The 27,694-nt window shown below is 33.1% G+C and overlaps 1 protein-coding gene across 2 annotated transcripts in view; it reads right to left on the bottom strand.

Annotated features, from left to right (window-relative positions):
* Positions 1–4,177: 4,177 nt before the first annotated feature.
* Positions 4,178–27,694, bottom strand: part of mspo (M-spondin) — a 52,773-nt gene continuing 29,256 nt past the window's right edge. For both annotated transcript variants that reach the window (XM_053748769.1, XM_053748770.1), the window contains exons 3-8: positions 13,482–13,681; positions 9,880–9,984; positions 9,047–9,226; positions 8,388–8,605; positions 6,977–7,161; positions 4,178–6,619 (exon numbers count right to left, since the gene is read on the bottom strand). In XM_053748769.1, coding sequence (XP_053604744.1) covers positions 6,408–6,619; positions 6,977–7,161; positions 8,388–8,605; positions 9,047–9,226; positions 9,880–9,984; positions 13,482–13,681 — 1,100 coding nt within the window. In that variant the 3' untranslated portion in view covers positions 4,178–6,407. The remainder of the gene's footprint in view (positions 6,620–6,976; positions 7,162–8,387; positions 8,606–9,046; positions 9,227–9,879; positions 9,985–13,481; positions 13,682–27,694) is intronic.

The following is a 27,694-nucleotide window of genomic DNA, read 5'->3' on the forward strand; positions in this document are numbered from 1 at the left end:
TTCGTTTTTGTTCCGCTTTACATTACCGAGTTCGTTACAAGATAACATCTTTAATTTCCTGCGATCAGTGTCATTCGTTTTCGAAACTCTTCGGGGCCACTCAAGTGTATTTGAAAGGGTTTAAAGATGATTTATAATTAAATGTGCCATTCACTACGATTTTTACTTAGGGTTTTGATTAATGAAATATTAAATGGCTCTTTCTCACATCTGAGCGTTTTTCCACTCCATCCATTAGTGTTTGCACGATGCACGAGCAAACATACAAACAGACGGAAAGACAGGCAGACAAAAATTAAAAAAAAAAATTGCTTTGACTTCTGGTAGTCCCATGAAAACCCTCCATAATTATTTTCCTTTAATATCTTCTATATGTACAGACATAACATACTAACTTACAGTTTTATTATTAGATTACAAATTTAAGTAGGCTCTGAAAAACATGTGGGTATATCAAAAATAATGCCGTTTACAAAAATGAGCGCTTAAAGGGACAATTAATTACGTAAAGTATTTACGTAATCGTCAAATTCAACATAAGTCCATTAATTTTGGCCAAATATTGTAATCTGTGGTTTGCACTCATTGTTACTAATTACGTGAAAATTTCACATCTGGCGAACGAAAATATTAGTTAATTAGTATATTAAAACCGAATAATGCGAGTTCATTTTCCAATAAAAATAATTTGCTGTTTACGCTACACAAATAAACTATTGTAATTGTAATTACATATAGGCTTGTGTTTGAGTATACACCTGTAAATTTCCATTATCAAGATTATATGGACCATTTTTTATCAGAATTAATGCGTATTGGTTATACAAAACGCATCGTTGCTACATAATTACATATATATAGAATATGTAGGTAGGTAAAAAAAAGTTAGGAATAATGTAAAAGGGAGATGACACACGTCTCTCGTTCTCCAAAATATTTTTTTTTCGTGTCAATTTTCAACGATAACTGAATAAAACTCAAATGCCACTTGCATTTCAATTGATAAATGCTTCGATTGAATATTTTCCACTTGGCTTCCAATTTTAAATTAATTTCTAGAAATATTTATGATTAATGTTATATTGGTTATTAATTGATTACATTGAGATTTATTTAACACTCTGACCTACACTACAATAAAATCAGTGAAATGCTCGTATTTTCTGATAAAGACATATTACAATTTTATCTAAAACCTATGAATATACTATATATATACTTTAGAAAATAAGTTAAATTTATTACAAAAACTTGCATGCGAATTATTCCAAGATCGTGAATAAAAATGTCAACGAAACATAGAATGCTGGCACATTAAAAAAAAAAAACATTCAATCAGCTTCATCTAGGCCAAGGAACTAGTAATGAGCCAGGCCACTAGAATTAAAACTATAAAACTGCGAAACAAACTTAGAATTTTGAACCGATCAAAGTTCGGGCGCATTCGGTCAAAGCAAAAAGATAAAGGCGGGCCACAGACGAGGCCGAACGTTCGCCGGAAGCCGCTTCCGTTCGATCGAACCACATTATTCATAGCGGGGCGCACGAGTGAAAACTTCCGCCGATACGCGAAACTTGGATTCGCCTTGCTTTAGTTTACGGTTAGGTAAGACATTGACATAAAATAATTGTTCATACTAGACGGAAATGTGATTTCCAATTAAACAACTTATCTTTTAATTGGTAATATTCAATATTTAATCATAACCAAGCAGGTAAACAGGCATGCTTCATACCTGATGCAAGCTCTATATATTTTGTCTATATATTTTAGAAATATTTTAGTCAAATCAAGGAGTTTCAAATTTATGGTAAATTTTATATAATTACTATGTAGTCTTTAAGTCGTCATTAAAAGTCGTTTTTGGTCTGCCTTAAAACTCACATTTAGTCCGGCAAGCAAATAAATTATAGTAAAAGCCCAGGATATTGCGGTTCTGCGCTTTTTATGCTATCTGTGGTTAAGCCGTTAAAATAGAGAAAGTTTCGAAATGATATCCTTCTATGATTGGCTATTGGTTTTCAAACAATAATTTATCTAGTATTTAAATATATCAGGCGTATGTTTTCCCAACGTCTATAAACAAATGCACATCAAAAATTGGTCAAGTAGGTACGTAACAAAGGTATATTATTTTAAAAAGTATGATTTTTAACGAAAATACGAGTCACTCGACTCGACGGAAAAGTCGACTAGTTTTAGTTTAGTAGTAGACCTTCTTCATGACAAATACGTGACTCCTATTCTCCATAATAATTTCTATTTCCTACGTTAGTTTGTATCAACTTTGATATTATCACGCTTGAGTAATATATTAGGTTTTTATTACCCAAAATATATTTCATGTTCAATTCCCACACGGACGAATTATCAGGTTGCAGATAGTTTTTGAAATATAATTCAATTCCATAACCATATATTATGCTCTAAACATGATTGACAAGATAATTAGGGTTCAGCCACCATAATTGTATTTGGAACCCTTCAACTGTCAATCTAGCTTAGAGTAGACGATGTAGCTGTCAAATTAGAAAGCTTAATGAGCATCACTATAGATCCCTTTAACAATATTATGAGGTAAATGTTTTAAAAAGATTAAAATATGTTGTTTTCTAGCATAGTGGCCGAGTATGCGCTTTACCTGATGGTATGCAAGCACCGCTGCCCAATAAACCAGCAACTCGATACGGATCACCGATGGGTTGCCGACTTTTTGAGAAAGCGATAGACTCTTTTCTTGAAGGTCCCAATGTCGAACCTATTAGAGAACACTTCTGTGGGAATTTTATTCCACAATTTAATATAGCGCAGGAAGAAGTTACATGGAAATCGGGCTGTAGTTGATCGGCAACCGTGAATATTATATTAAAAGTTCTTTATGAAAATCAAATTACAGTACATTATTTTTATCTATCGTAAAAAAATGACATGTCACTATTTTTTGTATTGCTCGCCATTTTCTGAAATATTAAAAACACTTCGTTAATTCCAATTTATTTTACCTTCCGAAATTTGAACACACAAACATAACACCTTTTTGTTATTACCTAGGCATATAAAGTTCTACTTGAATATTTATTTATTTTTTCCAGAGTACTCATTTTTTTTTTTTCAATTTTCTAACCATGTCGTCCTATTTGCAAGTATACACGACGTGTGACCTCCTTAATGTAATTTTCCTCAAAGGCAATCTTTATTTTGATCCTCCGTACAAAATGGTTCGAATAATCACGTTCCCAGTTGACTCATTTTGTGAATACTTTTTTAAAGAAATTAGGACGACGTCGTAAAAAAGTAAGGAAAATAAATCGCTCTTGTTTTTATTTTTCGTGTGGGCTAGCGTGATCTGCTTCTTTTAATGTCACACGATTTGTCTCGTGGGACAGTTTTTATGTACTTTCACATAAAATATCTTGTTTTTGTATTAAAATTGCATCGTGCCAAGCTTCAATGAATACAAAGAACAAAAAACATAGTGTTTTTAAATTGCAGTGTGTTTTGTAATAAGACTGAAATATTGGACTGAACATTTTTTTATTGAAAATTAAAAGAAAATCGAAAGCGTAATAAGAATTACTCATAATAATATTTTACTAATTTTATCTCTTTATTAAAAAAAAAAACAGCAACTTTTCCTCTCTCTACGTGATCTGAAATAGACTGATTTCACACATTTACGTACATTTTCATCTACTCATTCATTCATCGATATTTCGTAAGTAAGAACACTTTGTGGAAATTAATTTACAATATTGCTTTTGCATTTTAATTGATCCCACTTCAATGTTTATTAGAAACAGGATAATTAGAGATAACAGAAAACAGCGATTACTTCGCGGGCTTCGCGGGTTTTGCGTATGGCTATGGCTTGAAGCCCGCCGTATACAGTGTGACTTTTTAATTACTGGCGACGAGAGATGAGATGAAACCATTTTCGTATGAGAACCCCGGAATCGCGAAAAAATAGCTATTCCATACTAATTCAAACACCTAACTTGAGAAAAATGTACGGATCAGCTGATTTTTGCACGATTCCAAACTAAAACTCAACTCAAACCATTTATCATATATTTAACATAAGGTTGTACGTATGGTTTTAAAGGTACATTAAGTTCAAACGTGTGTGGTACATGTATGTTTTAGAGCTGTATAATAATGAAAATTAAACTCAAATAATGTTATTTAAGATGTTTTATTACTGAAATCAGAATAATTTACATTGTAAAAAATACACATACTCCAATCAGTTACGCTAAGGTTAACATTTCGCTTTAAATTAGCTATTTTACAGTTCCATCTATAGCTTTAATTTCATTAGCCTAATATTTTGACGTTGTAAATCCTAAATAAGTATCAAGATCAGTTCATCCATATTCCACATCAAGCATTAACTTTGTAATATATCGAAAGTGTTAACTTTGTAATATATATTACGATGAAAAGGTTTTCGTAGGCCTCGGGTTTAGCCGAGGACAAAACCGGAACAGATATTTAAGATACGCCCAGGAGCACACCGAACTGGGTTTGCACCGGGCAAAAACGACGCGTAGTTTATGCCCGGGCGCAAACCCATCCCTGAATCAGGTCGATAGACAGATAATGATAGTGTTAAATTTACTATGGATATAGTGTTAATTTTATTATATGTATTTTTATTCATAAATATGAAGAAATGTTAAAGACACTAAAATTTATTCCGCATGCTTTTCAAATAAAATCAATTTATGTTTCAAAACAAATCTGATCGTACCTAAATCAAAATTACTTATGCTTTATGGATATACGTGAATTGATCTTTCATTTAATAGTCTCATCGTAAAAAGATTTGAGTTCTTTGGCATAAGCGGATGTGACAAACTTTAAAATCACCATTTATTTCTCGAAAGATTTAAATTATTTATTGGCAAACAAACTCTAGTTTTATGTGAATTTGAACATTGTCAATTGACTAAAGTTTCGTAAAATATAAGTAGTAGTTGATAAATTTTAAAGCAGTGTACAGTCGACGGCAAGCCACCATGTAATAGCGGCGAATTTGCAATGAATTTAGGTAACATGATGTGCTATCGACTGTACAAGATATTTCATTTCTATTGTTGTGCGTCAAATATTTATCTGTGTTTGTTTATGCAAATTAAATGTAATGATTGTTTACGTGTTGCACATTTTATTGTGGGTTTTTAAGGATGCGAGGACCTAAACTGTGGAGCTTCATATGCGTGAGTTAAAAACTGTCGACTTGCGCACCATCGCGCAGCATTTAGGCGACTGGAAAATCTGATTATATGGCATTCTCTCATTTTGGATGCTAAAATCCACTTAGAGGGTCACTGAGCTAGAGAAGTAGGCAAGTAAAAATAAAAATCCATGTTTATTATTGAAGTGTCACAGAATAGAAATTACAGAAGGCTCTCACTACATCTTAAATACTGACTTAACCATGACTTAACTATGCATTAGATGTACACTTAATTAATAAAAATAAAACTTGTTTCTTTGGATTCAACATCGACTAAAAAAAAAAAACTACATCGTTATTGAGTTTCTGTCACTTTAAATCTTAACTAAACGATATGTATGTTTAACTATTATACTTTCACAAGAACAGTTAGTGTATGGGCTACGACAGAAAGTGAAAAAATATCATATTGTATCGCGTGGAAGATATTACAAAATATTGCAAGAATGCGTTTCACTATAGATTTCGGAATTAAAAAAAAAACAACTAAAGAAGTTTATTCTGTAATAAAGTAAGTTGCAGTACAACTAAAACTAGTTATAATTAAATTTTACACCATAAGACACCACTTTATTTTGTACTAGAGCAGAAAATATATGCATTTAAGTTTCTAATTGAAAAAAAAATTAAATATCTCTATTTTCTAATAAGTGAAAGCATTTAGCTGGTTAATCAAGTGGGACAAACTAATTAAGGATAATAAGTTATCGATCTTATGTATGTAAGAAAAAGATTACAAGTATTTTGAGTTTTCTGAAGAAAATTTGAGATTTAAGCAAAATTAATTTGCAAGCAAATCAAATTTTTACACTTCAGCTCGCTCCATCCTTAGTCCTAACAATTGACAAAGAAATGAAAACAACTTTGAAGAAGCTCCCTTAGATACAGCGATAAATAATAAAAGTCTATCTAATCCAAACATCGACAGTCATCTTTTACTAAATTTATTTTTACAACAATTTTATTGATTATCTTTACACACCACAAATTTACACCCAAACGATAAGGATCAACGAAATTCGGAAACAAACTGATATTGGACGGACAGACAAAGATGCTAAAAGTATTCTATAGAAAATGAAAAGAGCTTGTAAAGTACTGGCCTATAATAAAGAGAAAAAAATGAAAAGAGAAATAAATATAACCGTTTGAAATTTGAAAAAGGAATTACGTAAGATTATTCCGCCAGTCTTCGTGCTTCTGTTGCGCGGTGCAGTTGGTCGCGCACCATCTTGATTGCATGGTGGGTGGGCAGGGAGCGCCACCAGGGCGTTGGCGACGGATTATTCTGCGCGTACGCACAACTGATCCTACACAACCACCGTCACTACGGCATGTGCTCCATTCTCCCCAGTCTGAGACGCGGCAGTCTAGAAGTCCTAAAAGAAAGAAGCTGTTAAAAACATTGAAGGGTTTTGATGGGTCTTCACTACTTAGTGATAACTCTCTCTCTCTCTCATTTGAGTGTGTTTCCAGTTTCATTTAGAGCCGTGAAGGTCAGGTACATTTTATAGATTAACCACAATATCGACGGTAAAAATATGGAGTGATCATATTCTAGGTCAGAAACCAAACGTCGCAATAAAATAGACAGCATATCGTGTTTCAGAAATGGAATAAGTATGTTTTGAAACATTTCTACAAAATGTTCTGTTGGCAAATACGGAGGTGCTATCTCTTTAATCATTATTTTCTCATTGAAATCTTTATCAACAAAGAAAAGAACATGATCTTACTTGCTCTTTTCCGCTTCCTCCTCTCAGCTGGATCAGCATTATCAGCGCGCAGCTTGCGTCGCCTTCGCGCCCGGTATCGCCTCGCCAGACTTCGCATCGCTGATCTTTCACTGGCAGTCGGACCTGAAGTGGGCAGCTCATTGGCGGATCGTGGTTCCTCTGTCGTATTGGCGGTCGTATTCGTCCTACAGGTTAAGATTCAAAATTTACAAAAAAATCTATATTCTTTAATGATATCACTATCAGAACCCTCTAATAAGGATGGTCGAGTCCATCACATCTCAACTTAAGCGGTAAAATATGCGTTGGTAAATAGTGAGAATTTACAATGAATTTTATTAGGTTGAATGTGCCATCGATTCGCGAAAGGGGACAGTCATTTTCCGCTGTTTTTTGGTGGTTATATCGTCACTGTGATAATATTTGTACAAATATGTGTTATTTTAATAACAAATCATAAGTTTAAGTTTTTTAGAAATAACCAAAAAAGAAAATTAAAATTAAATTATGGCTTATTTTAATTTGTGATGAGATGCAGCACCAGAAATTCTTACCTACAGTCATTTCCCATTCCCGGATCCATAGCTATCTAAGGACATCGTCATACGAAAATGTTAAAATAGAGTTTTTAGTAATACAAAGCGGAAAAGGTAACAAAAGTAGAAAGTAAAAAGTATATAATTCATGCACAAAAAAGCTATTTGAGGGTTTGAAAAAATAGTCAACGATAAACAAATGCAATCATCTATAAAAACAGAAGACATCTATTTAGATTGTTATTGAAGTTCCCACGAAAATAAACAAACAATGTTTTGTAAACTATATTTTTAATAATGTCCTTGGCGATTTAAAACAAGTCTAGAAAACATATTCAGTAATAACTATAAAATATGTCGTTAGATCACGATGTTAACCTATTTGGGCTTAATAGTTCTGTTGAGTGGGCATGTCGTTAAAATGAATTCGCCCTTTAAGAGTGCAAACAACTATTCATCGATCATTATATGACGCTTATCAACCGGTCAGGATGAATATTTTGTCTCTATTTGCAGTAAGAAAGGAAGATACACATGTGATTTGTTAAAATTTTAAACACACTACAATATTACACAGGTACACTACTATTTATTAAAGAAAAACTTGAAGATCTAAAAATAATAAAAGCTGGAAATAAATGCAACACTGTACAAGCAAAATTATAAAATGTATCGTCAGCTATATAATTATGACTTGGAGTAGGTCCGAGATAAATTGTTTGTCCCCGAGCAAGGGGTGGCTAAAGTTAGAACGTTTAAATTACATGCTGATTTAGTTAAATAGGAAATAGTGGATAATTCGAATATCGGAGGCTAAGTTCCCCTTTGAATCTCTGAAACAGCGAAGTAAGTTATTGAATTAATACAGTACTTACAGTGTATAATACGAGTAAGAGCTGTCAGGAGTCGTCAAGGCGCCATCAGCATAAATCTTCGGCGCTTCGTTCCTCTCGACCTCTTCAGCTATGGACAATGCTCGGTTGCCGTCAAGCACATCTATGCTGTTGTGGCTGAGCTTGTCAAGCTGAATGACATCATAACGCCGGTCGTCACTGGCGCGGTGGAACACTTCCGAGAGCTCATATTCTCGGAGCTAGAGGAAAACGTCTAATTAGGATAGTCATATCTCAATACTATAGTTGTACTATAGCCTGTATCTGATGTCAAGTGTAAGCTTCTATATAAATATTTATCTAATCCAATTATAAATGCAAAAGTTCGAATGTCTGTGAGTGTGCTTCAGGATGTAAACTCAATCACACAACATCTATGGACAGATTCGATGAAATAGGATTAATTTATTTAGCTACAGCACTTATTTATTTTTCATACAATAAAGTTATTATTAAAGTTAATTTTTTATTCTGAAATTCACATGTGAATAAAGCCACAGCTAGTTATTAATTATAAATTGACATTGAAGTACAGGATAATAATACCTAGCACTCCTATATGCAATAAAATTCATAGGTACATCTTTAGATGATGAATAATAAATATCCAGTAAGTTCTTTGACAAATGGATGATTGTTACCTTTATGAATTGAAACGTGGCAATCGGCGGTAATCTTCTCAGATGCGGGTAGAAGAATGAACCTGCTGGATGTGACGGATACTTAGAGGTGATTCTGTACGCCACCCCTTGTGGTGCGGTAGGCCAGTTGGGAGCTGTGAACGTGAATCCATTGTCTGTTCCGGCGTCAAGAGGTTCCACCTAGGAAATAACAAATAATTCTATTTCAATTTCTTCAATTTTAAAATTAGCCCTACTGTATTGTCCTTCTATTCTATCCTTGTTCATTGCGTGTCGATGGCATTTGACAACGAGAACAGGTCAAATTATGTCTTCACAAAAATGAGCTAACTCAATGGTTTTATATGTGGCTGCCGACAGATCAATTGAGTACTCAGGTGGCGCTAGAAGATTGTGGTATTTTATTTAGTGCTTCTGAGTTCTTTTTATGTGTTATTTGTTCGGGTTAAAATAACTCAATGAAGAAAATCTGATAAAAATAAAAAATACCTGAATATGTTTAGGTGATTTCAAAGAAATGTACCAATATTTGCGAGATAGTAATCGTATTTCCATTGACAAAATTATTATAGAATAGGAGCATTTATCTTTCGAATCTTTTCGCAATAAGACGTGGCTTACCAATCACAATGCGGAATAGTGACGGCGACGACAGCCATGCCGTAATGTGATTGGGTTGTTGCGATTCACTGCGAAAAGATTCGATAATGAAACGTGAATTGCAAAGTCAGTTCTTTTTACGTATATGTAATAGAGACCATGTTATTTTACAAGATACGTTCTCGCCAATATTCGCGTTTACAACAAAGAATAGAATTTTTTTTTATAAATACCTCAACGGTAATGCTATCGAGCCAGTTCCCGTCGACGCAGAGGTCAAAGCCGTCCACCCCTATGAACCAATCTGGAGACGGGATCATTCGCGCCATCACAGAAACCTGGAACAAAGAGACAAATGTTATTAAACCTGTAGAACCACATTCCCTTCTATCGTTTTAAATATCCACCATATTTAAAACGAAATTCGAATATCGGAGGCTAATATCGGCGCTTCGTTCCTCTCGACCTCTTCAGCTCAGTTTCAGCTTCACATTTCCCTTTTATCGTTTTAAATATGGTCGCCAGAATTGTGACAAATGGTAAGTACCAATTTGTGAAGCAATAAGTTTACTTACCTACTTTATTGATTTAACTAACAGCGTTTTAAGTATTACAAAATTACAGGGACTGTTGTGTTTGATAATTGTATGTATTAATAAAATTCCCATGGGAATGACCACCGGGGCATGATCAAACAATTAGAGTAATAATAGTTACATAAGATTACATTTTGTATCACAAGATTTTGTCCATGGTTATTATGCTGGTCAGAGCGAAATAAAAACATAGATTATTTTTTCTCTCCCATGGATATAGCTTCCTTGATGGTTCTCCTCTCTCCCTCTACACTGAGAGCTTTCATGATTATATTTTTCTTATGCTTTTTTTACTTAACCTTAGTTAGTGTTTAGACCATTGTCACGCATTTTCCCCTTAGCCAATACGGCTATCAAGTAATTTTAGGTTTGCCACTGCTACCAGAGGAAAGCGGAACCGCGGAATCAGCAGTCCGATACCTTTATGGCAACTGTGTGCAATATGTATAGCTGTAATACGTTTTAATAAAATCCTTTATCTAGTGTAACATAATTTGTAAAAATATGATGGTGGCGCCAAAGCAGGTTTGCGGAAACTTAACCGATCGGTTTACCTCTGCCTATAAGCTATAAACTTTTTCATAGTTACGTAGCTAGTGTCAGCCGACTGGCTTTTAAAGGAAATTAGGTCACCTAAGCCAAGCTGCTCTTCTGTCGGAATAACTTATATTTTTTACACGTCCGCTTTGATCGTTATTAAAGTCATTAAATCTTTGAAGAATTTTACATTTTTATAAGAAAATTAACGAGTTTCATAAACGATTAGATTTCTTGACTTTGCTTTGAAGAAAATTAATACTTTCAGTATTTCATTACCACGAAATGTTTTTAGTTTTTACGAATAAAAAATTAAGGCTTGTCTAAGTTTTGATATATTATTATTAGCTCCTGAGGGAAATGTTGAAGGAGTACTTAATTTGGTTTTGAAAGTATTAATTTATGATTTTGACGAATTTAAAAGACCGTTTTTATTGACTATTTGATAGGCTCCAAAAATAAATCCTAGATCCCGGACAACATTTTTCCTCGGTTCGTTTTTGTCAGTTTAAATGTTGAATTTCGGATCCAAATATAACTTTTCTGCTAACTTCATTTCGTTTCCGATTGTGCCAGACGTTTGACGCGCAAATGCATCTGACAGTTAATTATAACCGGCCCGCAGGTGGGTTAACTAAATTGTGAGATACATTGATTTACAGTTACACTGTAGCAGATAATATAAATTTTACACGTCTAATAATACGAGAGGACAAAACTTCGCATTGCGTTTGGGACACACAACACTCGGGTTTTTATATTTGCTTCTTTGAATGTGCTATACTGTAGAACCGACTACCAGGCCGATTTAAAAATGTATTTTTAAATCGCGCTTTTTTATATATTATGCCAATAGACTAATCAGAAAATTGGACTTGATATGAGAAGTTAAAAATTTATTTAATGTCAATTTTATATTCAGAAAGTCTAGCTCTTAAATAGGAAGAAGTAGACTTCGTAACTAATATTATAAATGCGAAAATAAGTTTGTTGCCTCTTCACGCTGTATCTACTCAACCAATCTTCCTAAAATTTTGCATACATGTAGTTTGTGTGCAGAAGGATGTAGGGTACCTTTCATCCCGGAAAAGTAACTGTTCCCGGGGGTAATTTACGCAGGCGAAGCCGCGGGCCTAAAAAGCTAGTTATATACTAAACAACAGATATTAAACGCGCACATATTTTTTTTATTTCTCAGACGTTTCTTTTTTTTTTTTCTTTTTTATTTACGGACCTTTGTAACAAGGTCCGAAACCTTGTTACAAAGGTCCGTGGTCACTGGGCGACTAACTGTATTATGCAACGCGAAAGTTTAAAAATAGAAAAAGCTAGTTCTATCTTAATGGCAAAGAATGTTAAAATCGTACGGAACCAAATACGGCGAATAGCAAATACAACTTTGTTTTCAGCCCGGCACGAAAGTCTGACGTATCGTAATTGTTGTTTGCCTCTTGCGTTTAATTAACGATGAAATACGATATTTTTGCCAATTGTTTGCCGGGAGAAAAACAACGCCAGCAATCGTGTAGCTGCAGAACACGAAATTGTTTTTCTGGTGGGCTATATTTTGTAACTTTTGGGTGTTCAGCGAAAATTTTCATCAGTTTTGTTTTAAATAACGACATTGGCTATAATCATAAATGTATGAGGTATTACTACATACCCTTATATATAAGAATATTATGTAAGTACCAATTAGTGAAGGTGAAGAATGGGGTAAGTTTGTCTTCAGAAAATCAAAGTCAAAAAAAGAGTCAAAATTATAGAATACTTATACAGGGAGACTTTTAATACATTAGCAATATTTTGTCTACGTGCTCAGTCCATAATTCTGAACAACTTTTAGTATAAGGGTAGCTCCGAAATCGCGAAAAAAAAACAGCTGTTCTATACAAAATTAAATACCTAACTTGTGGAAAATGTATGGATCAGCTTAATTTTTTTTCGCGATTCGAAGTTGCTTCCATACGAAAAGTTGTTCAGTACCATGGAGAGAGCATGAAAATAAAATAATGCCAACTCAGAAAGTCAAAGTTATAGAATTATGAATATATCAGAATAAGATTTTTTTTCAAAGAACTAAGAATATATGCAGTTAATTTGAAACACGGGTGGAATAAAACCAGGGCAAATTCTTAATGTATAGACAACAGCACATCATAATTCCTAAACTCATTGCAAATTGGCCCCCATTATCTTGCCATTAAGATCAATGCTGTTAATTTGACATGTGGTTGACTGTACCGTCCTTAAATCTTGAAATAAATCACGAACCAAAAGTATCGAAAAAGCGCTAGCAGCGCTTTTTAGATACTTTTGTTTCGTTTAAAATGTTATCTATGATTTATTCTAACTTTATTTATTGTAGAATATTACACTTTTGGAGCAAGAGTGCAATTAAAATAGATACACTAAAATAGATATACTATCGGGTGAAAATGATTTCATAATAACTAGGATCGTATCCATCAACATTTATGATAAATTTCACATGTGAAATGTTGAGTAAAGAAGAAAAATATATAGGAACTTAATAATATGGATTTAACAAAATAAATATTGGAGAATAAATAGCATAAATGATAACTATTTACCATCATTGCTTTCTAGCAATGAAGAACTCTATTGCTCAGTTTTATTTTATGGCACACCACTATATAATTAAGTCCGGTCATGGCCTAAAATTACTTGTGACTACTCACCCTAGAATGATTTCCATCGACAAAAAACTCTGCCTCAGTGCGGCCCGCACCCTGCCCCACGGGTGGGGCTCCAAACACGTCCATGGTGCCCGGGGCCGAGCCCAGGGTGTCCGACCGGCCGGTCTCTGCGAACTGACGGACGGCGGGTGACACCCGGCGACCTAGTCGGAAGAGGACGTATGATCGGTCGTGGGAAACTCCTGTGGACAAAGATATAAGAATTTTATTTACACTTTAATTTACCCTGCACGCGTCACCCTGCATATGGCGCACCATCTATGGTGCGAGTTTGCAATTAATTTGTGTAGTTTGAATAGGTTGATGTGCTGTTGACTGTAACGATAAACGTGGCGTGGACGTTCGATTTTCGCATATAGATCTGTATACCCCGAAAGCTGTATATATAGTATTCCGTATATATATTGTTATCAATATTATAGGTGACGTGTCCCAATTTTGGGCAAAGGTCTTCATTACAAGCTTTTATTTAGACTTATCCCGTTGTCTGTTTAAAAATCAAATCTTGCAAGTTAGATTTTTCCTACTTCCAACAGAGTTTTTCCAGTTGAGCTACAGAGTTAAAATTTCCCACGTCGCTTCAGTTTCCATGACAATGCATTATTATGATAAGCATGACCTGAAGATGCAGCCCACATAGGCTCCAAACGAGGGAACTCCTCAACCGTTTACAGCACGGACACGGGATTTTGTCAGGCGATAAGATGCCATAAGATCTCTCTGGTGACAAGAAAACCTTGTGGCAAAGTAACATGAGATTTAATAGAAGTAGCAAATGGACACATTATTAATAATCAAAATATGGGACCCGAATTAATTACGACAGGAAATAAATTATTTGTTTGGCACCATGAAAACGGATTTAGAATCCTAATACAATTCATTTTTTATTTTGATTCGTATAAGAATATCACGAATATTAATAATATATTATGACAAATCGTAATCACGTGTAATCGAAGCTATTTTTGCTACATAACTGGCGTATTATTTCTCGTAACCCGGTCGCTTGTGGAAAAATGTTTCATTCACAAATTGGGTGAGAGCCAATGAAATGAATGGTGAAGCAGCGAATTCACGGCTTTGATCAATTTATTAAATATGTAGTGGAAAATTGGGGACTGTCTATAAATTCGTCTCTTTTTAGTTCAGCTTGTTAACTATTCAATCCTGACAATAGCATTTTTAGTTCTATCCATGCTAATAATATTTTTAGAGAGAAAGATTTTTTGTTTTGTTTGTAATGAATAAACTCAAAAACTACTAGGATTTTAATGAAATTTGGCACAGAGATAGACAAAACGTTCCGGAGTGATATAGGCTACTTTTTTATATTATGGTTTTAGCCGTGCGAAGTCGGGGCGGGCCGCTAGTTATCTATCCAGATAAAGTCTAGCAAAGAAGTCTGTCTATCTTAAGAATATTTTCAAAGATAGTGTAAAGCAATACTATTGTAATTTCAAAAAGGTATGTATAGGTATATAAGGTATATAAGGTAATTTATCTTGCTTATTTATATTTGTTACAGTCACAATCGGACTTCTAAAACATACATTAAAGTGAAAAGGTTTTTATAAAATTATAAACTCATAAAATTATAACTCGTCATGGTCAACGCTGTTTTGATGAGTTTCTTTCGGCATTTCTTTTCAGCAGTGGTCGTTCCAAAATGCTAGTAGTTTGTAGCTCATTGAGAAATTACTTTATAGTGTATAATTTACGTGAAAAATTGCATGAATTAAATGAATTGAAATACAACATAAATTTCATTTCTGAATAAATGTCTTTATTATATACAAATGCAACGAACTAAGTAAGGACTATGAATTGAAAATGGAATCGTTTGTTTACATTCAATGCGAAACTCGCGACTTGGGAGACTAAAGCGTTTTTAATTATCCTCCTATTTAAAGTCCCAGGTCCCGGCAACTTTAAAAATAAAGTGTGCAACTTTCTTAATTGTCTACGAGGCACAGAAAATATTTTCAGGGAGCTGAATCGAGCTAACGTAGTTGAACTTTTGTAAACGATTGAAACTGGAAAAATGTACGGTACGTCGCTTTTGTTGGTTCAATTTCTGCTTACGCTTGTTAGTTCTGCTAGGAAGGTGACTTTTGTAAAGGAAATAAAGCAAATTACCTAGTCTTCAAACGAGACATCCCAAGAATACGTGAATATATCTTTGTTTGTTTACCGATTTAATTTAAAATCAAAAAAATAAAGAATAACGTTGCCTAGACGTTTCATAATTGAATTTAAATCTATATACATCTAAAACAAAAATCAATAGAACATTGTGATAACAAAAAAAATTAACAATAATAACATTTTTTTGTTGGAGATAAGAGAAGCTGAGACATTCCTTTGTCTTATTAATTATAAAGTAAATCGCTTAAAATAAAATAAATAATTTTAATTGCCAAATTTAATATTGCGCAGTTTAACATATTATTTAAACTATGTAATATTAAATGTGGCAATAAAGTGATTTTTTATTTACATATATTGTTTATTTTTGTAATATCTCGTTCTCTTATGAGCCGCATGTTTTGACTCGCTGAAAACATTCCCTTCTGAACCAGTTTTAAGAGCGAATCCTTAAAAAAACACCGAAAATGACCTCATTTCAACGAACTTGAAGATCATGAGTATTTTTTTTGTATCGTTATCGAATAAATTGGCAAAAAACTGCGATTTTGTTTACATAACCGTGAGTCACGGTAGGGTAGTGAACTCGGCCGGTGCCAGCTGGCTACGTTGCAGAACAGTCATAACTTCTCCTCTCGTTATGTGACAGGTATTTGGGGAATTTATTGATAGATTAATTTTTTAAATCTAGTGTAGGTACCAAATCTCATAACGTAAATAAAGGCTGGATGTGAGACGTTCGAGTGTACATTATTTCGGAAAAATAATTGCGAGATTTAAGATGCCACGTTTAGGGGACCTTGGGTTCTGACGCTTAACAACTGAAAAAGTAACGGGGAAAACGCTCAGAAACGCAAACTCAACCTACCTATAGAATAAAATATATATGTATAGGCCGTGAGTGGTTTTGTTATGTACTATTTTTCACTATATATATATATTTTAGTGACAAAATATAAGACGTACTAAAATAATAAGACTTTTCTGATAACAATTTCGGGATCTTTGCGTGTGTCCAGAAAATAATAATCTGCTATAAGTAATACTTAATTTAAATCACAGAAACAATTTTATCTGGCCAATTAATTCTACTTACTAGGACTCTCCCTAGACAGCAAAAAATGTCTCCTGCTCATATGTTAACATATTACACAAACATCAACCTTATCATTTCAAGAATAGAGACTTAAATCTGTTATCTTACATTGACATATAAAATTCGCCAACTAAGTCTTCGGAAAGCAGGCGAATTTTTACTTCGTGTTGCGCTTAGTAATAAGGTCGAACACTGACCGAATGTTAAATATTTTTAGACGTAGTATATAAGGTCGTATATCTCGGCTAACGATAGTAATTAGGAACAGGCCCACCTTCAACTAATGGTTTTGTTTTTCCAGGGCCGGACTAAGGAAGAACTTTTATTTTTTCACAAGCGCAATAGATTGTTTGACAGTATTAATTTTAATCCTGTTATTAATTAGCATAGATTCTCTTTGGAATCTTAATGAAGCCCGAACTTAATTGCTTATTTCTGTTTCATCATCTACCTCATTTACATTCTATTTAATTCTTTCATTTGTTATTAAATGTGAAAATGTGATAAAAGTAAATAGAGACAAAACTTTTTACTTGAATTTTGAATGTTGGCATTGACTCTCTAGGATTTGAAAACTCCAGTTTTAATTTCAATATTCTATTCGATTCCAAAATGAAAGAGTCGATTACAAAACGAATACCGGTTTTAAGATAAAACTAAATGAAACAGCTTACAAATAAAAACGTGATTACAAATGAAAGAATATTCTGACACAACGTGAAACAGTAATTGCCTTCATATCGCGGACTACAGTCAACAAAACACTTATACAATAATTCACGCCGTCACGGCTCAGGGGAAATACGAATACGCACACCATCAATCATGTTTTATCTGAATCCTAAGAAAATAACCTTATTTCTACCAGCTCAGATCCTTTGATGTCTACAGTACAGTCTCGGCACATCAACCTATCCAAAATCATAGCAAATTCACCCGTATTACCACCGCATAGGCTCAATGCATGACTTGGCAAGCGGTTCATGGTACATTGGGGATTGAGGATGATTTGTTATTGAGGCTGTCGGCCTTTACTGGATACATGGATTTAGTCATTTTGTATTGATTTGTATATGGTGTGTATAGTAAAACAAATCGGAAATTTGTGCTAACATATAAAGACGATTTTGATCAAGATTTGATTAAACTTCAGTTCAGAACAGCAGAGCCTACAATCAACTTTTATGGAACTTTCTTCTTCAATAAATAAATATATTAGGACAAATCACACAGATTGAGCTAGTCCCAAAGTAAGTTCGAGACTTGTGTTATGGGAGTAACTCAACAATACTATATTTTATAACAAATACATATATAGATAAACTTCCCAAGACCCGGGCCAATCAGAAAAATCATTCATCGTCATCATCAGACATCATGACCCGACCGGGGATCGAATTCGGGACCTCTCGGTTCAGAGGCAACCACTTTACCACTGCGCCACCGAGGTCGTCAAATCTTAGGAACTTAAAACGGAATATAGGGTGAAAAAAATTATGGATGAAGATAATTACTAAACTAGATCGACGGTAGAGTTGAATGGCCTTCTTGGAAAATGGGACTTCTTGAATGGCCTCATCAGAAGCAAGTCAGCCTGAGTATAGGTGTAAATAGAATGAATAATAAAAATACATACATAATTTCTAAGTCAGAGGAGTTTGTGGTTCAGGTTCGAATCCTACTCTTGCCACAAGAGCTTTTATACCGTCTGACTCATTTAAATAGTTTGTCTTATACCATCACTTGATTCCGGTGGAGGAAAACATGTGGGGAAACATGCACACCGGTTCACAATTTATTTCACTCCTTACAGACTGTACGTAGTTGCAAAAGTATTAGACAAAACCTCTATTTTTTTCTTATGGCTTATTAGTTTTTACACTTCAATAAGCATTTGCAGATATTGCTTCAGTAGTTCCCGTTATGGTGTTCCAAACAGAAACAAAAGGCAATCGCACAGGGGAGTCTACGGGGACTCCATAACCATTATAAACAGGATTATTCCTATTACTCCATTAACCTAAATAGAATTGTCTGTGTCTGTATTATTGACTAAGTTTGAGGACGCACGCTAAAGGCTATAACACACTGTGTAAAAGTCCCTGTTGTCTACAGGTCGGAAAAGACCAAATGCGTAGTGCATAGTCTTACCAGCGACGTGAACACACGTTCACGTCACACGCGTACATACGCGCACATAACGCATAATACCATATTTGATATTATTCCTTACAATGCAATTTTACTAGAATGCACTCATACACATCACAATGCATTTAAGTATAATTCTTTTGTAAAATATTTTGATTTAATAGAGTAAAAAAACATGTCTACTCGCTTTTGTTAGAAGAAATTAATAAATTAATTTATTTGTTTCCACATAATACACATGCATAACAATAAAAAAATATTAATATATACTTAATACAAAAGCTAAACAAATACAAATGTTGCATTGAAAATTACATCATCCATCCATCCAGCCAAACAAGTTCAAATATAATTTTTTTCTGATGAAGGATGACGAACACCGTGACGTGTAGAAAAGGCCCTTTGGAAGTTTACTCGAGTGCTTTCACGAAGTTTTGATATCAACCGTTAACACAATATTGATTTACGCTGTTTGCGTATGTTCTTTTATTATTAAAAGTTTTTACCCCTTTATATATTTAACTAAGGCTTTTATCTTATTACTGATCACTCATTTAAATTATTGATTTAAAACAAAAGACAACATGGTATGTCAAATCAATTTGTTTGTATCACACAATAATGATGACGGACGAATATCAACTTATTTACACATTAAAAAAACTAATTAAAATAAAAACTAAATTAGACTTAAGTACCTAAAAAACAACTTTAACAAATAAAATCGAAGCGTAAAATCAAATACATATCACGTCTTTATACGTCTTAGGGTTGACAGTGACATAGCCGAGAGTCTCGAAACTTGTATACCACGATTAGCAGAGCTAGATAGATAGTGGGCTTATTTCTAGAATTGAAATTCAAAATCAGTAACACATTACTAGCACATCATCTATGAGAATAATCCCTAAGTTTGTTTTAATGGCTATAGCCATTTCCACAGTTTTCAAGTTTTCCAGGTGAAAATATTTATTACGATTTTTTTATTAATAGGACCTTGAGCTCCGACGCTTAATGGCCAAGGATGGAATCGGGAAACCGCTCAGATGAGAGAAAATTACTTATTTCGTGCGACTGTAACCCTGATAGACACTGACAAACATGCAATGCGAGACAGATAAAGACACATTTGCCAGGAAGAGTGATTCAGTTTTATTTCAGTTCAGCCGCTCGAGCCATTGTTCCCAGAAGTTCCGCCTACTGCTGGCCGCATTTTTCAAGGAAACACGCTCAATTAATCGCGATAATCGATTTCATTGATAAAATCTCCGTTAAAGTTTCGATTGATTTGTACTTCGCATTTCCATGCCTCTATTTGAACGATATAACGAAAATCAGAGAATAGTTGTGGAAATTGTGATAATATATCATATTGATCGATATAACGAAAATCAGTCAATAGTTGTGATAATATATCATACAGTAATTGCCCAGATTACATGGCCTAATAGATAGTACCTAATAAAAGCGAGCAAGTATCTGCTAACTTGAGGAGACATCAAACAATGTTACAATTGGCATAGCAGTCCTGTGTCTGCCTAAGCGTTGAACACAAGTGGAAATAATAAAGCACTGATAGTGCTTTACAGATTTTGGACTACTGAAAGCAGCTTTCAGTAGTCCAAAGTCCTTTAGGTCACTTCATTAGTTGAACTAGACGGAGAGTAGCAATTTGCAGCTGATGAAAATAAATAATCAAATTAATAAGAAAATGATGAGTCAATGTATAACCCGATAGGTATATTTCTGACTTTCATGCTTTACCAATCTCTTATCTAAGCTTAGAGTGGCTCAAACAGTCAACAACTTGACACATCAAGCAAAACAAAAACCGGAAAAAATCTCTGTTTGCATCACAATGACAAATAGCAGTCGTGAGAAAGGTGTCCTTATTTATTGCTCGCCGGCAAACGAGATTCGTCTCTGCAAGCAAACAGTAACTGATAGATAACTTTATCAGGCACAATGTCGACAAGTTGGGCTTTCCTTGGGAGTAAACAATTTTTCTCGACGAACTACGAGTGTCTACTCTTGACTATTGCTGATTATTTTTCTTTGTGGAAAACATGGATAAGAGCGAACATTTTTCTCTGTTATTTTAAGTGATATTTGTTTTTCTTTAGATTCTGTTTCTTTGCATTGCTTTAGATTTAAAAAGCATTTAAGTGTAAGTTGGACTTGTGTATCTGTGTGTTTAAAAAGATTATATTTTGACCATTATAAAACATAGAATCATATAATTTAATATGAATTGAGGAGAAGATAATGAGCAAAAACACCTGTAAATTAAATGTATCGCAAATTACTTATTTCATTTTCTAACATTAATATAATATATATAATATGTTAGGCCAAATCTATAATATGTTAGGCCAGATTGAGCTAACCCCAAAGTAAGTTTCAGACTTGTGTTATGGAATACTAACTCAACGATACTATATTTTAAAACAAATACATATATAGATAAACATCCAAGACCCGGGCCAATCAAAAAAAGATCATTTTCCATCATGACCCGACCGGGGATCGAACCCGGGACCTCTCGGTTCAGTGGCAAGAACTTTACTACTGCGCCACCGAGGTCGACAATAATTTAAATAATTAAAAATATATTAATATTACAAGTCGTTTGTACAAATGAACATTTTCGAAAATTAAGTAAACATTTTAATTATTAGACAATAAATGTCTACCTCATTTCATAAACAGCCACAATTAAACCATAATATTAAAATATAATAATACATTTACTCCTAAAGGCAACTGAAAATTTCCTTGCGGTAACCAAAGTGATTTTGGTCGAAAGTTCAAAGCGTTCATTAGATTTTATGAGATTTTCTGCCAAGAGATCGCTGCTAATTTATCTTTCGCAAAATGTATTAACGACCCTTTGAAATAGGCATTATCAAATTCGTAATTAAAAACAAGTAAATTTTGGTTATATGCATTTTAAAAATATAGACTATATTTAGGTATTTCGCCATTGAGGTTCCAATTTGGATTGATGACCTTTGTCCCTGAAAGTCGTGATATCGAACTGCCACATCGGAGGTTTCGGGTTCGATCCCCGGTTAGGTCAAGATGGAAAATGATCTTTCTTAATGTCATTTCATAACTATGTCTGAGACTCATCTCTTAAGATTTAGGACAAGAAAAAGTATTAAGAGATTCGTTTGATATTCAGTAAAATTAATATATCATAATACAATGTCAATTTTATTTTACAACAAAACCAAACCCAGGCAGTCTTTTAAACTATTTCCTCGCACACCAAAAAACAACGTCAAACCAACTAAAATAAAATTCTTTCCAACGTTTTCTCAAAGACATTGATTGCTTTGTCCCCATGCCGGAATTCCCGGAACAATAATAGTGTTGTCATACTCAAGTTCCCGTCACTATCGATAAGTGTCTATTTTAACGCGCGTCTTTGGCTGTCATCCAAAAATCGCGTACGGCGCACGGCGCTTGACAGAATTGATATTTGGCACTTACTTTCTGTGTAATATTAGTCACATGTCTATTTACAATTAACGTGATAAATTCTAGCCATTTTTCACGATAACAGGTGCTATATTTGCGTTTGTATCATGATTAATAATTTACATGTTCGTTAAATTATACCATTAGTCACGCAACACAGGCGTTTAATAAATTGCTAGGGATTTATTTTTGATACGGGGTACTTCATGACGTAACATTTTATTTCTTGTCTTTCTAGGTATGATTAGGTACTAGCGCTAATCGATTATTTCTATCGTTATATTAAAGGTGACTGTGTCGTATATATTTTTAGTGTTGTGCTATAGATTCTGTATTGGTATCTATCTATCGGACCTACGATTCAAGCTTTGTGCCAAGTGTGGGCCATTGGGTGTTGTCCATTTATTTATTTTGTAGTTGTGATACTGTATGTGGCTTGTATATAAAATTGAATACATACAATAAATATTCTTCTACTTAACGAGACGAATTTGACGTTTAAAAAAAAAGTAGGTAGGTACTTTATCACTCCCACAGCGTTCTTTGTATCGATCCATCTCCTACCATACATTAAATTCTGAATACATAAAGGACAGCTAAATATTACAAAAATGATAAAAAAAATATGAACATACGATGCTTCGACGAAAGCATGAATACAAATAAATTTCATGGCTTGTACTCATTAAACTGAACAACACGAACTGCATTATCGCGTGTCATTGACATTTAGCCTTGTGCATATCGGCTGCATTTATCACGTCGCGACTTGCGTCTGCGAAATGAATCATAACTTTTGCATTGAAATACAGATGGTATCGTTCGAAGTAATTAGGTACGTTATAGCCGTAGTGTCTGTGAACTTGGCATACCAAGTTATAGAATATCAAAGTTTCATTGGAGTTCTATATGCATCCACATGAGTTCTATAGTTCCTGATACATTTCAAGAATAGTTCTGGCGTTTATCAATAAAAAAAAATTTTTGAAAAAATGATATGCTAAGTTCCGGTAGCATATCATTTTCTAAAAAACTAATATTAAATAATCAAAATCGATAAACACGGGATATATAAATAGTTCCTCATACATATTATAAATAGTTCTGCATTATTAAAGTAAAAAAAAATATCAAAGTTTATATATATATCGACGACATGCTACTATAAGAAAAAATAATATTTTGCTCAAAGCTTACTATATTGATAGCAATCATATAAAAGATAGTTTCAAAAATGAAATTAAATGAATAAATAAATATATCACCAAAAAAGAAAAACGCCATGTAACAAAATAGCAGCATAGTAAATAAGAAGGTTATTTGGAGAAATGCCGAAATAACAAAAATATATCAAAATGTTTCGGATCGACGATAAACGTCATTTCAAGAGTAGTAAAATATTGAAAAACACAATCAGCATTTTTCTCCGAGCTCTATTCCCAGAAACAATAGTAGTTAGTATATCACACTCGAATATTGGAAAGTTAGAAATTTTACTAGATGATATTCGAAAAATCTTAAAAATATGTTCTGGTTACCCAGGAACCTAGAACTCCGCGGATTATAAAACAACACTAGTATATCAATAAATATCAACAAGAATTTCAACCAGAACTCTTTAAAAAATATCAGCATATCACACTTGAATATTGGAAAGTTAGAAATTTTACTAGATGATATTCGAAAAACCTTAAAAAAATGTTCTGGTTACCCAGGAACCTAGAACTCCACGGATTATAAAACGACATTAGTATTTGAATAAATAACAATAAGTATTTCAACCAGAACTTTTATAAAAATATCAGCATATCACACTTGAATATTGGAAAGTTAGAAATTTTACTACTATTTTTTTAGATGATATTCAAAAATTCTTAAAAATATGTTCTGGTTACCCAGGAATCTAGAACTCCGCGGATTATAAAACAACACTAGTATATCAATAAATAACAACAAGTATTTCAACCAGAACTCTTTAAAAAATATCAGCATATCACACTTGAATATTGGAAAGTTAGAAATTTTACTAGATGATATTCGAAAAATCTTAAAAAAATGTTGTGGTTGCCCAGGAACCTAGAACTCCGCGGATTATAAAACAACACTAGTATATCAACAAGAAACAACAAGTATTTCAACCAGAACTCTAAAAAAAACATCAGCATATCACACTTGAATATTGGAAAGTTAGAAATTTTACTAGATGATATTCGAAAAATCTTAAAAAAATGTTCTGGTTACCCAGGAACCTAGAACTCCGCGGATTATAAAACAACACTAGTATATCAACAAAAAACAACAAGTATTTCAACCAGAACTCTAAAGAAAACAGCAGCATATCACACTTGAATATTGGAAAGTTAGAAATTTTACTAGATGATATTCGAAAAATCTTAAAAAAATGTTCTGGTTACCCAGGAACCTAGAACTCCGCGGATTATAAAACAACACTAGTATATCAATAATTATCAACAAGAATTTCAACCAGAACTCTTTAAAAAATATCAGCATATCACACTTGAATATTGGAAAGTTAGAAATTTTACTAGATGATATTCGAAAAATCTTAAAAAAATGTTGTGGTTGCCCAGGAACCTAGAACTCCGCGGATTATAAAACAACACTAGTATATCAACAAAAAACAACAAGTATTTCAACCAGAACTCTAAAAAAAACATCAGCATATCACACTTGAATATTGGAAACTTAGAAATTTTACTAGATGATATTCGAAAAATCTTAAAAAAATGTTCTGGTTACCCAGGAACCTGGAACTCCGCGGATTATAAAACAACACTAGTATATCAACAAAAAACAACAAGTATTTCAACCAGAACTCTAAAAAAAACATCAGCATATCACACTTGAATATTGGAAAGTTAGAAATTTTACTAGATGATATTCGAAAATTCTTAAAAAAATGTTCTGGTTACCCAGGAACCTAGAACTCCACGGATTATAAAACGTCATTAGTATTTGAATAAATAACAATAAGTATTTCAACCAGAACTTTTATAAAAATATCAGCATATCACACTTGAATATTGGAAAGTTAGAAATTTTACTAGATGATATTCGAAAATTCTTAAAAAAATGTTCTGGTTACCCAGGAACCTAGAACTCCGCGGATTATAAAACAACACTAGTATATCAATAAAAAACAACAAGAATTTCAACCAGAACTCTTAAAAAAACATCAGCATATCACACTTGAATATTGGAAAGTTAGAAATTTTACTAGATGATATTCGAAAAATCTTAAAAAAATGTTCTGGTTACCCAGGAACCTAGAACTCCGCGGATTATAAAACAACACTAGTATATCAACAAAAAACAACAAGTATTTCAACCAGAACTCTAAAAAAAACATCAGCATATCACACTTGAATATTGGAAAGTTAGAAATTTTACTAGATGATATTCGAAAATTCTTAAAAATATGTTCTGGTTACCTAGGAACCTAGAACTCCGCGGATTATAAAACAACACTAGTATATTAACAAAGAACAATAAGTATTTCAACCAGAACTCTTTAAAAAATATCAGCATATCACACTTGAATATTGGAAAGTTAGAAATTTTACTAGATGATATTCGAAAAATCTTAAAAAAATGTTCTGCTTACCCAGGAACCTAGAACTCCGCGGATTATAAAACAACACTAGTATATTAACAAAGAACAATAAGTATTTCAACCAGAACTCTTTAAAAAATATCAGCATATCACACTTGAATATTGGAAAGTTAGAAATTTTACTAGATGATATTCGAAAAATCTTAAAAAAATGTTGTGGTTGCCCAGGAACCTAGAACTCCGCGGATTATAAAACAACACTAGTATATCAACAAACAACAACAAGTATTTCAATTTTACTACTATTTTTTTAGTAAAATTTTAGTAAAATTTCTAACATTCCAATATTCAAGTGTGATATGCTGATGTTTTTTTTAGAGTTCTGGTTGAAATACTTGTTGTTCTTTGTTGATATACTAGTGTTGTTTTATAATCCGCGGAGTTCTAGGTTCCTGGGTAACCAGAACATATTTTTAAGAATTTTCGAATATCATCTAGTAAAATTTCTAACTTTCCAATATTCAAGTGTGATATGCAGATATTTTTTTAAGAGTTCTGATTGAAATACTTGTTGTTATTTATTGATATACTAGTGTTGTTTTATAATCCGCGGAGTTCTAGGTTCCTGGGTAACCAAACATATTTTTAAGAATTTTTGAATATCATCTAAAAAAATAGTAGTAAAATTTCTATCTTTCCAATATTCCAGTGTGATATGCTGATGTTTTTTTAAGAGTTCTGATTGAAATACTTGTTGTTATTTATTGATATACTAGTGTTGTTTTATAATCCGCGGAGTTCTAGGTTCCTGGGTAACCAAACATATTTTTAAGAATTTTTGAATATCATCTAGTAAAATTTCTAAGTTTCCAATATTCAAGTGTGATATGCTGATGTTTTTTTTAGAGTTCTGGTTGAAATACTTGTTGTTTTTTGTTGATATACTAGTGTTGTTTTATAATCCGCGGAGTTCCAGGTTCCTGGGTAACCAGAACATTTTTTTAAGATTTTTCGAATATCATCTAGTAAAATTTCTAACTTTCCAATATTCAAGTGTGATATGCTGATGTTTTTTTTAGAGTTCTGGTTGAAATACTTATTGTTGTTTGTTGATATACTAGTGTTGTTTTATAATCCGCGGAGTTCTAGGTTCCTGGGTAACCAGAACATATTTTTAAGAATTTTCGAATATCATCTAGTAATATTTCTAACTTTCCAATATTCAAGTGTGATATGCTGATATTTTTTAAAGAGTTCTGGTTGAAATTCTTGTTGATAATTATTGATATACTAGTGTTGTTTTATAATCCGCGGAGTTCTAGGTTCCTGGGTAAGCAGAACATTTTTTTAAGATTTTTCGAATATCATCTAGTAAAATTTCTAACTTTCCAATATTCAAGTGTGATATGCAGATATTTTTTTAAGAGTTCTGATTGAAATACTTGTTGTTATTTATTGATATACTAGTGTTGTTTTATAATCCGCGGAGTTCTAGGTTCCTGGGTAACCAGAACATATTTTTAAGAATTTTCGAATATCATCTAGTAAAATTTCTAACTTTCCAATATTCAAGTGTGATATGCAGATATTTTTTTAAGAGTTCTGATTGAAATACTTGTTGTTATTTATTGATATACTAGTGTTGTTTTATAATCCGCGGAGTTCTAGGTTCCTGGGTAACCAAACATATTTTTAAGAATTTTTGAATATCATCTAAAAAAATAGTAGTAAAATTTCTATCTT

This window comes from Plodia interpunctella, chromosome 8 (assembly GCF_027563975.2).
Source record: "Plodia interpunctella isolate USDA-ARS_2022_Savannah chromosome 8, ilPloInte3.2, whole genome shotgun sequence".
Classification (NCBI taxonomy): domain Eukaryota; kingdom Metazoa; phylum Arthropoda; class Insecta; order Lepidoptera; family Pyralidae; genus Plodia; species Plodia interpunctella.